At 38.7% G+C, this 12,066-nt stretch overlaps 1 protein-coding gene across 1 annotated transcript in view; it reads right to left on the reverse strand.

Annotated features, from left to right (window-relative positions):
* CDK19 (cyclin dependent kinase 19) overlaps positions 1 to 12,066 on the reverse strand; it is a 140,380-nt gene that overhangs the window by 15,582 nt on the left and 112,732 nt on the right. The window contains exons 7-9 of the mRNA XM_076333420.1: positions 4,317 to 4,460; positions 3,985 to 4,054; positions 2,708 to 2,780 (exon numbers count right to left, since the gene is read on the reverse strand). Of these exons, the coding sequence (XP_076189535.1) occupies positions 2,708 to 2,780; positions 3,985 to 4,054; positions 4,317 to 4,460 (287 nt within the window). The remainder of the gene's footprint in view (positions 1 to 2,707; positions 2,781 to 3,984; positions 4,055 to 4,316; positions 4,461 to 12,066) is intronic.

The raw sequence follows: 12,066 nt of genomic DNA on the forward strand, positions 1-12,066 counted from the left end.
CATATTCTGTATAAGGCGACTCCTGGTCTTTGGTATCAGATGCGGTCATTGACAGATGAGTACAGGACATCAGCTTCTGCCCCACGGACTCCTTCCTCAGAACTGGTTGCTGCAGTACTACTCAAGAGAAAGCTCCTCCAGCTTTCTGCCATATAGCACCCTCATCACAAGCTGCCTCCAAACATGACCTGTATTCTTTGTCATTCAAAGATAAGGCCAAAGCAGAAGTTCTAAAGATATCTTGGACCTTTTAATGATCTGCTCATTCCCTTAGTAATCCCCCTGCACCTCAAAGAATATAATCAGTTTGCCCATTTCACACACAATATCACTCCAAGTGAGATATCCTGCCTATCAGTGATGCTACAGTGAACCAACTTTCTCTGACAAAGTCTGGTTTTCTGTAGCTTCTGTTGCTCCTAGGAAAGTGAATAAAAAATGGCTGGACACAATTTGCTTTCAGGGTAGCAGCTGCTAACACACTACAGAAAGCCTGTGAGACTGGACTTCATCAACAGTGTCATACTTCTCAGCAACTCTCAAGATTGCTCGCTGTCAGGCTCTACTGGCCTGACACAACAGCTATAAATATTACGCTTGTAAGTTTTCCAGGACAGCAAGAACAGATGCCTCTTCCTGGATGGAAAACATTCTGCTCTTCATGTAGATATTAATATTCAGTGTCAATCAGCAGAGTGGCACAATATCCTCCTCTTTGTCAAGAGTCACTTGCTATCCTGCACTGCTCTACTCGATGCCGTATTTTCTCTATGCACCACACTTTCTGTACTCATAGCACAAAGTCTTGACCAATGAAGGTTACAAAGTAGATGTCTTCAGAGGTCACCTTGCAAGATGGAGGTTACCTCAAAAAAATAACATAACTACCTTGGATATGAACAAAGAGTTTTAGGGAGTCTGCTTCAGAATACATGTACCTCCAAGCTCGTTAGCAGACATATTTCTAATCTCTTGATTTGGGAGAGCAATGCACACCTTTCCTTCAAGATCTGCTGGGTTTTAGGATCTTTCACAAGATAAGGCAGGTACTGAGCCTCTTTGCTGTAGCAGGGCCGTGGCAATTTGGGTATACGGACTTCCTCAGTGCAGCAATGAGGTATCAAGAAGGTTGCCCATCTTCCTGGGCATTCTTATGCAGAGTTCTGGGAGACTGACCTATTTGAGACCAGCCTCCATCTCTGTGGTTGATCACTAAACCACCCTTATTCATCCCTGATTACAAACAGTGAGAAAAATTTCACTAAAAGAACCTACCTTGCTAAGTGAACTGTCTCCTTCACAATGTTCAGAAAGAGCCCTTAGATTTTTGGATATCTCAGTTCTCATTCTCACAATTATATAGGGGAAGACATAGATAGACACCTATCTATTTGTTCAGTCACCTTGTAATAACCTTGTCTCACTACTTCTCCATCATGAAAAGTTCCTTTGTTTTTATATATATATATACACACACACACACATATACATCTATAATACGCCATAGGGTGACAAAATATGTATATACGTTTTGTCACCCTATGGTTAGTTGTGTGTTCTTTAGAGATCTGCTTAATATTTCCCCCTGGAAAAGCAGCCTACCCACCCAAGATGACTCTCAACTTAGTGTTCATAGCTTTGATGAATTAACCATATAAGCTGACAGCAACCCATTTGCTTCTTTGCCTTTCCACCAGGCTTTCTGGTGGCTTCCACCTTTAGTAGGAAAACAGGAAAATTCAGGTACTAACGAAGTCTCTTAAATTGTCATCTTTTCAGTTAGACTCTTCCTCCAGATCATTCCAATGTGTGCCCAGTAAGTTGAGTTTAAGAAATTTTATTTATTTTTTCTTGAAGTCTCACGTTTCTTATGTGAATGCTTCCCTTCCACCCACTTGGGACCAACCCATTCTGTTTCCACAGCTATTTGTGTCATCATCCAACAGCTACTAACAAGTCAAAGAGCAAATCTTTGCCAGGACCTAGAGAGAACACTGCTATGCTGAACCTGTAACTAGTGATGAAAACAAACCACTAGAACTCAAGCTGCACTAACAGCCTCATTACAGAGACTCCCTGTTCACAGCACTAGCAAAGTCACTTTGAACTTTATTCCTAAATTTAGACAGCACTAAGTCATCACAGAGGCATCCAGAAATGATGCCGTATTAGACAGAGCAAGCCTGTATTCACCTACAATGAATGACTCAACTAGGTAACCAGCAAATACATGTTTAGGGATATTGTTTGGAATCACCCAGAGAGCAGAGGTGGACTATTATCAGAAGGAAGAAAAAGAAAAAACAAAAAGAAAATTACTACAGGAAATAATTAAATTTCTCCTTTCCTCTTCCCTTTCTTCACAAAACTCTTTAGCTCTTGAGAGCTCTTTAGCTCTCTGAAACAACACGGAATCAAGGGATATATAATACTCACTATCCTATTTGCGCAGCAGACCTAAGGGTAAGGCTGGGTATACAAGTGCCTTGCAGATCTTAATTAGGTAAGACCTTCAGATCTTCAATACCAGCAGTTTAAGCACACCCTCAGCATGAATGTATATGCTCAAAAATGGCCAGTGAGTGATAAATAGCTTTCTTTAACGTCGGTGTTCATTAGAATGAGATAGAAGAACAGATATTACAGATATTACCATTAGAAATGCATTTCATTCCTATCATCACAATGATTTTCAAGTTATACCTACCAAAAGAAAAACTTTGCTGTCAGGCTTGACTTTGTGTTTCTCCATGTATTTTATGAGGCTACTATTGGCATATCTGAAAAATACAGTTAAACAAAGACACTTCTGAAATAATACAGTATTAAGAATATGGAACTGTACCAAGTGATCACAAAAACATTTACCAGCCCTTAATAAGTAAGCTGTAAAACAGAACTGCTACCAGAAAACGTCAGATATTTATCTAGCAGTTGCACACATAAAGCGTGCTTTTCACTAACAGGAGTAGTATCAACTGTGTACAGATTATTTCCATGGAACATGCAACTTTTATAGTGTATGAATAAGCCGTTTACATGGGCATATGACAGAGAAACTCAACTTGAAGTTTATACTCTAGTTTTCTAAAGCAACTCTGCCACAGAAAGTGTACAGCAGTTCGTAACAGCGCAACAGCTAAGCTATTGTTTCCAGTTGCAATTTGGCAGAACAGTTAGTTTACCATTCTGTCTCCCTCACCCCAACCTGCAGCAAACCATACAGCCCTTACAGTTCCCAAGTTCAAAAATGCCCCAAATATGTATCACCTGTGCCTTGCCTTTAATCTACAAATCCAGAGGTTATCTATAGCCATTTTCAAAAGAAAGAAGCTTTGTGCACAGATAAGCTTCATATCTTGTCTAAAGCCAGCGTAATGAATCCATGGCAGAGCTGGAAACAGAATCCAAAACTCCTGAATCCATGTCCTCTGCCTTACAACAGAGTCTGTGCTGCTCCTTACATGCTCTGATCTATCACCACCACTTGACTAATTTAGCCAAAGCACCAGGAAACACTAAAAGTGGAATATTCTCACATCCCAGATAGGCTTTGCATCACAACCTATTGAACACGTTACCTTCCATAGAAATTTCTGTCCTCTACTTTACTGTCTCCACATATCTGCTGGTCAAAAGGACCAGGGAGGTGCTTCCGTAGCCTTTCTCACACAAAATGAATGAGGTTACCTTGAACAGCTAACACAAGTGGTTTAAGCAAGCTCATTCATCTGTGCCTGCCATAGATTAAATGGCAGTTATAACGACCCCTTCTAGAGAAACGAGGAGACCACTCAGTTGATGCTTTTAACAAGCAGCTGAGGGAGGGAACACCATTCAAGCAAAACAGCTAATTCAAACAGGACAGCTGTCACAGCGTTAGAACCCAAACAGTCCAAAATTGCCTCCCCAAAAAGTCAGAGGAAAGGAGCCAATTTCTGCCTGTTACATTCACTGAACTGTTGTTGCGTTATCATCACTTACGTTGTTCTCCTAAAATCCTTCTGAAGAGTTGGATATTCTGGCATCTTCCTTATGTCTTCCCAATCTTTATCTTTGGTCGGGGGGGGGAAAAGGAGAAGCATTTACAATTCTGAAAGTGTAGGTTAAGTAATACACGAGAAGAAATAACTACAGCAGGTGTTTGACTTTCTGTTTGTTGGCCAATGCTATTGTTCCATAATTGTCAGCATTTCCAAATCCATCAAACTGACAGCTTCTTTGTACCTATACAAACAACTAGTCATTTCCTTTGGGGGGGGGGGGGAAATCAACTCAGTAGCATTACATCTGACGCTTTAATGAAAATAAATTACCTGCAGGGAATCCCATTACACTGAAAATGCGGTCTAGCTGATCGTGATGAAAAGGATTACTTGTTTTGATGTCCTCCTGACGACAGTGAAATATAGGTTCCGAAGTCAATAGTTCAGCAAATATGCAGCCAATTGCCCAAATATCTAAGAAAGAAGGAGGATAATTCATGCAAATTTACTGTATTTCATCACTGTTTTTTGTTTCTGCATAATTTCTCAACAACCTGTATAATCACAGTAAGACAAAATGCCTCACAGTGTAATTACATACAGCACTTTAAAAATAATGCATTAATATAATACATTAAAAAGGGTAAAATCTGGAGATACAGGTTTTTTTCAATCAAAATTAGAGTCTCCAAATTCTGTTTCAAGTTGTACACTGGCAGTCCAGCACTGAACGTATTCACAGTTATGGCAGAAACCTACACAATATTTGCTGACAACATAGCTTAAAGGGCATTCAACTGACCATCAAAACCAAACCATAAATCCCCAATAAAGACACATTGAAATAAAAGTTCTATCACATATTTCAGAACGATTCCAAACAGATAATTGATAACCGAATAAACACTATGAAGGAAAAGAATAATGACTCATATGTTTAGCCAAATAGTGAAAGGTAGTTAAAATGGAGAAACAAGATCCTAATTTTAATCAAGAGTAGAAGAGTGATTACCAAACTTTAAAAAAAAAAAATCCTACTTGACAGCTGACTCCCACTGGAACAATACTGGAACTGTCTCATCTACATCTCATGTACATACAGAAAACAACAGCGTGATATACTGGAGTTTTAATGAAAGAAAATTACAACCTTTATTTCATAAATTTCTCATTAATATGCTTTTCAAAATTAAATCTATTGTGGACAAGAACATTAGTTTCATTTACAGGAGAAGAAATTTCTAGATTACATGTATTCATTCTAGTTACTACTATCACCACCCATCTTAGTGTTCTGTATGACCTGAATGCTTTACTATGCATCTTAAAATGAAAGTGTGAATTTGTCAGTGAGAAGAAGGTTACTAGCAGAAAAGAAATGGATTTGCTACATTGACAAATACGTGTCTGGGATATAACTCTGGAAAAAGATGTTGAGATCAGATGAATAATGAGCATATATTGCTGAATACAAGAGTGTGGAGACTTGCTTAGTAGTTGAGGTTAAACTAGATGGCCCTGGGAAACCTTTTGGATTTTATCAAATTTAATAGCATAAATATAGAAAACAATTTACCCTTAATTTATAGGTCTAAGAAATAAAAAAATTACCTAACTGGAGTTTGGTTTATTAGATTCAGACTAAAGAGAACACCAAGAGAAGTCTTGTTTGTGGCAACTAATCTGAGACTCAAAACCCCACCTGCTGCCAATGGTGCTGTTTGGCCCTGCTGCCTGTGAGACACACGGTCTCTTGAGGAAAGAAAAAAGCACTGCTCTCTTTATGTAGGGAATGAAAAAAGAGCCATCACGCTCTCTTTGCCTAAACAGGTCAGTTCCGTTTCCATCACATTACAGGTATGGAGCTTGGGGTGTCCCAATTTATAAGCCTTTCTCTCTACTTCCTTTACAGGAAAGACTGATAACATTTCATTCAGACTTTACAGTTTCGTCAGGGTATAACTTGCTCTGTGCATTACATCACTTTCTCAGGGTTTTATCTTCCTTTGATTTTCTTCTTAGCCTTATCTGCACGAAAACAAGATCTTTAGCGCTTGAGATTTTACCTGCTCAAGCAGCTAATGCAGCATATTAATCACAACTCCTGCCTGGGTAGCAGGCATAAATTATCTACTCCAGAATGGAAATTACTTACTGTTTGAAGAATAGCATCTTCATTTAACAGTATCTGTTCACTCATTTTTATACTAGATAGCAAATCCTTCTGGAGATGGTTTATCTAGAGGCCAAAGGAGTTGCAACCCTCTTGGTTTTCATGGCTTTCTGCAGTGCTCGCTGTCCATCACATAGTGAGGGAGAGGCTGGGCCACTGCTCATTATTCTATTCATTATTGCTCTATCCAGACTGAGCTTTTCCTTTTAAAGAAAAAAAAAATCTAGTATTCTTGTTGACAGCAAAGCTGAACTGGGAAATCTCCCTGATGTGACACAGCAAACTTCAAAACTCCGTTCTTCCTTCATCAGCTGAACAGTGTGAGAGCAGAGCCACTGTGGCAATGCATTCCCACTTCCTGACTCCGTGATTAATGCAGAGAGCACATTTTAAACCCTTTGAGAATTCAGAAAGACAGATGTTGTACCAACTGGAAGTTACATCTGAATAAACACTGGTAACTCCCAAGCTGGTGTTGTATTTTCTATGGGATGGCATTACTGGACAAGTCAAGCATGAGAATAATTTAGCTCTGATCAGTCATTATAGTCTCTAGTAGTTCATAGTGCTGGGTTTCAACCCTTTAGGTCTCTTGCCAGATACTCTTCAGCTTCAAAGAACTAATGTAAAGTAACCCAAAATACTTAGTACAGAAAACCTGAAGCTTTAATTTCCGTAAGTGAAGATTAAACAGCTGGAAAAGGCCTTATAGCCAAGCAGCTCAAGCAGGTCAGGGTCTTCCTTTCGTGAATCTAACTTTTATGTAACCTGATCTCGAACACATCCTTGGCACATATTGAAACCATTCTCACAGTTCTGCCAAGTTTGGCTAGTCCTTTTTTTTTTTAATAACATTCATAATTTACAGTAATTATTTACCATGCGGCATCTTTCTAGCAGGAACTCCTTGTTAAATTCTGGCAAGTTTAAAAGCTTCATCAATACAAGCAGTCCTAATAGGTGTCTCCTACATTGTTCATATTAGTCAACCAAATACAAACTTCAGCTCTAACTATGGAAAAATGTGTCAATAATTAGCAATTTCCCTATCCAGTGCCATTTCATATGTTTTCAGTTTGTGGTCCCTAAAAAAGATTAATGATTATTACATCCATTCCAAATCAATTCCAAATAAGAAGTACTACCCCTCAGAAGTGGGTGTTTACAGGGGCAAAGCTTAACACACATAAGCAGTATTTTTCAACTACAGCACATTATTAATCTAGTGCACATCTGCCTCTAGCACAAGAGAAACTTCTTGTTATGTTGTATAACAATTTCATTATAAACAAAATTTCTGTTTAAAAGCCACCACCAAAAATAAGAGGCAAACTACAGACAGTTTCCATTTCAACTTGTTATGTACCAGAACCACTGAAAACAGGGCCATATAGGTCCTACAAGGTTGCATCAAATACTAAATGTTTTCCCATCTGATGTCCCAGGAGGATCCTAATAAATATACCAGAGTAATACAACCATTCCTACAAGGACGGTTCTGTTTCCTACACCTTCTTCTACTATCATTAGGTTTCAGGAATGATCTGTGGTAAAAGGGTTTTACTGTTTGTTTTCCTGTTGGTGGGGTGGGTTTTTTGGGGGTTGGTTGGGGTTTTTTTTGCCCTTTGCCCTCTGAGACTTCCACACTCCCCACTTTCCCCAAGTTTACACTGAACCTGAATGCAAGCCAGTTTTGCTCCCTGACTCTGGAAAGTGAATGCCTTGTAGCATACTCCTTTCCCTAGACTCCTCACCGAACAGCTTGCTAAGGTCCCATTCAAACCTATTCACAGTGAAATATCCTTCCACTGTAACAATATTACTCAAGTACTATACAATAATTTTGTAAAAGGAAAAAATAGCCTTTTAAAGATGGTCACTTGTGGTTGGTAAACAGACCCATATATATGCCTGGGTGCACAGATTATTAGAATATTTGTATGGCTGCCCATGCCCCAGTTTTAAAACCTGTGACTAATAGCTTTATAGGTCAGCTACTAAAGCTGAGAAAACCCTGCACGTCCCACTCTAGTGCTGTACCCAAGGAGCACGTACAAAAGGATGCTGACATAGCTGTTTTATTGATAGGGCTGATTAAGCAGACAAATGCTCATATATTCTTTCCTTTCTATGGCACAATAATCTAATTTCTGTATTTGTTCCAATATTTTGGAAACATTCTTTAAGAATATTATGACAATTTAAGACAATAAGACAATTTATTGAGCAATAGCCCCGATTCTCAAAATAAAACATCTTTTCCCATGCATATTAACTACAATGTTTCATCGAAGACAGGACAGAGTCCAAGATGAAATACTTTACGCTTCTTAACTATATCCAAGAAAAGAAATACATAAACAAGCTCTTAGCCTCATATAATTCTTTAATAAAATTCTGTTAAAGTAATTTAAGAATGGGAAAACACCTATTTAGCTGCAACCAGTCTGTGGAATTCATCATTAGTGAGTTTGGTCTAGCAGCTTCAACCAACCTGCGTTTTTTTGTTTTGGTTTGAACACGAAGTCTAGACTCTAGGACACATCTGAATGCTGGTAAAGGAAGCAAACAGTGGATGGACGCCAGAATACTACTTCTCTACATCCACCAAGGGCTAATGCAACAACCAGGGTAACCAAAAGCTAGTTAGCACGGCCTTAGCCCAAACAAGGCAATCCAGGTCACCTATGAAGAGCTACAATGTTTATGTAAGATTCACCAAATCTTTTAAATCATAGAATCATAGGATCATTTCGGTTGGAAGAGACCTTTAAAACCATCGAGTCCAACTGTTAACCTAGCACTGCCAAGTCCACCACTAAACCATGTCCCTAAGTGCCACATCTACACGTCTTTTGAATACCTCCAGGGATGGGGACTCCACCACTTCCCTGGGCAGCCTGCTCCAATGCTTGACAACCCTTTCGGTGAAGAAATTTTTCCTAATATCCAATCTAAACCTCCCCTGGTGCAAATCAAGGCAAGGACAATAAATACACCAACATACTCGAAACCCGAAAGGTGGCCGCACAAGCAAACACGTCTATTTTTTTTCAAATAAATATCAATTGGTCTAATGAAAAGGTAAAATCTCTTTATAAGAAAATCTTGCCTCTCTTATGCACAGCAGCAGATTATAAGCTTATCTGGAATCTTTACACCCAGTGACCTAGGAGCATAGAGACACTATAGAAAAAGAGTTTATTAATTTTTACATTGGATTTAAACACCCAGAAGTTAGATTTAAAATAATAATACACCTTTAAAGGGGAATTTCTCATTTCTTTGTCCCGATAAGGTGACTAGAACATTCCTATGTCTGCTATCACAAACAGACACAAGGGAAAGGTCTTCCCTTTCGTACCTTAAGGTCTCAATTTCTACACGCTTCATGAAACTTTAGTCAGCAAAACAGAAGGTCAAGGAAGAAGTGGTTACTAGCCTTTTAAATTTGACACTTTCTATGAAGAACTGAGAATGGGGTCAAACATTTACATGTGACAGTCTTTTCAAGGGGAAGCAAAAAATCGTGTCAGTGGGCTAAGGGTCAGAAATTTCCTATCACTCATTGGTAAGTTAGGTCTTTAACAAACAGCATCTCAACAGAACTTGACTGAAGAACAGAAGTTTATACTGTAAAGCCACAAAGATGAATGTTCTGCAGACAGAAAAAATACCTCTCAGTAATCTGAAGGACGCTCACAGCCAGCCAAACATGCCTCTGAGAGCAATGTTTTATTTCAAGAGCGTGTAATCTCCTGTGCCATGACGTAGAGTCAAGATAATTCAAAACTTTTAAAGGCAAAACCATATTAATTCCAATCAGTCATGAAATCTGTTATCCTCACACTTTTTTTTTTACCTGTATGCCTCCACCCTAGCCTTTTAAACTAAGCTGTCCTTTTCTCATGTTTGTACTAAGAATTTAATTAATTTCAATTACTACACCTTAAAAATTTTGAAGCATCTTGATTGAAATTCTGAGTTCACTGAAATCAACTGCAATTTTCTACAGGGCTTTAGTAGGCCAGGAATTCTCATTCTCTCTAAACAGAGTTATTTTAGCTTGTCAAAATATTTATTTTTCCACTTAAATTTCTATTCCTCAGTATATCAGCATTAAATGAAGATCCTGAATCATATGATTTCAGCCTTCTGCTGTGCATTAGACACATAATCTAGCTTGCAACATTATACTTAAATTACTGTGGTAAGCTTGACAACACAGGTACAATAGATTTAATACGGGGAGTGGCAATAGGACCAGAGGCCTTAAGTAGTCCTCCCATACAGCAAAAATATGATTCCAAACAAAGACATCCTGTTAAAGAACTTAAATCTTTAATTTACAAAACTTCACATGCAAAAATTTGGAAATTCCAGGTTTATGGTTCTATATGCAACCTTGTATTTTCCTTGTGCAGCCTATGTACTGAAGAACACAGGAATCCTCAAGGCAGGGAAAATGCAGTCTTAACAATTGTACCATAGAGCACGAGAATTAAACTTTTACCAACATTATACCGCTTTTGTAAGAATTTTCAGTGCCTGTCTTCCCAAATACTCTCCACACCCCACACCCCCAAATCCTATATACCACATTTTCATCAGCAATTCTTTAACTCTTCAGTTGTGTCTCCAAGACTACTACTGTGCAAACTACAGAGTAACTACATTAGCTAGCAGTAGAGCAGGCTAACATCCTTGAGAGACAGAATAGAGTAATGGTTTCATGAATGCAGAATAGAGTGATGGTTCCATCTTCTTTCTTCTCTTCTCTCAGTTCTTCCAGAAACTGGGGTGTGCTCCAGCCTCAGGTGATGTCGCTTCAGGGCAGCGAATTAGGTCACTGGGACAAGCGCTGAGTCCTGGCAAGGAAAGTGTGTTACAGCCTTCTTTTCTCTCTAATCCTGAGCCTTCATATGTGTCAAGAGACGGCAGAGGGCTATTATTTTTATGCCAACTCCAGTAACCCCAAGATGTCGTAAAGAACGTACTGCTACTTTTGTTCCAGCAACAGTATTGCTTATACCTCAGAGGGTCCAAGAGGTACTCTGGCAGGCTGCCAAAGCTTTTCACGGAAACAAAAGTAAAAAGAAAAATGTTCTTTCAGTGACAACTCATCAAAAGCACAAGGAATGTAATGGGTGACACAAAAGGCAGCTTTGTAGCCTCAGGGATACTTCCCCCTACCAAATATCAAACAACTGCAGCAAGTAAAGGAAGTATGAAAGCTTCTCACTGCAAAGGCCACAAGTCCCTTTTATATTGCAAAGTATTAGGCAAGTCTAATACAGAAATCGTTACCATTTCTTCCTGTAATGATGAAAGAATTAAGAACAGGCAAGATATGCTGCTGTTTGGTAAAATAGTATTTACAAAGCTTTTCAGGGAACATACACAGCTTTGCATTTTCACTTTAACATATGAAAAAAGTGATAGACAGTATGATCTGATCATAGGACCGGAAAGCCAGGAACTCCTGATTATTAATTATGGTGCTTTATCATTAATTTCCTCCCTCCTCCTCCATTTTTTCCCCCATCTCATTCCATCACTGCAGGTAAGTGTCCAATATACAATCTATATTGTACAAATACCACAGCATATTAGAGAATTGTTGCTATTTTCTGTGCTCTTCTGAACTGTAGCAAATGAGAAGTGAGCAGTACATATTCTCTGAAAGGGAAATACAATTTTTTTTTTTCCAAATTAAATGCAGAATCTTTCAACAAAACAGCTTTTCTGTACACAACGGAGCTCTTTGGAGGTTAACTCCATGCTAAATGAAGAGGGACAGCGAGTTTATAATCTGTTGTGTGCCTCACTTGGCTTGTGTCATTAACTATTACAAGTTTTTACTAGGTCCAACACGTCAACACCTTCAGAGCTAACATAAGGTGAGCA

The sequence above is a fragment of the Aptenodytes patagonicus genome, chromosome 3 (assembly GCF_965638725.1).
Source record: "Aptenodytes patagonicus chromosome 3, bAptPat1.pri.cur, whole genome shotgun sequence".
NCBI lineage: Eukaryota > Metazoa > Chordata > Aves > Sphenisciformes > Spheniscidae > Aptenodytes > Aptenodytes patagonicus.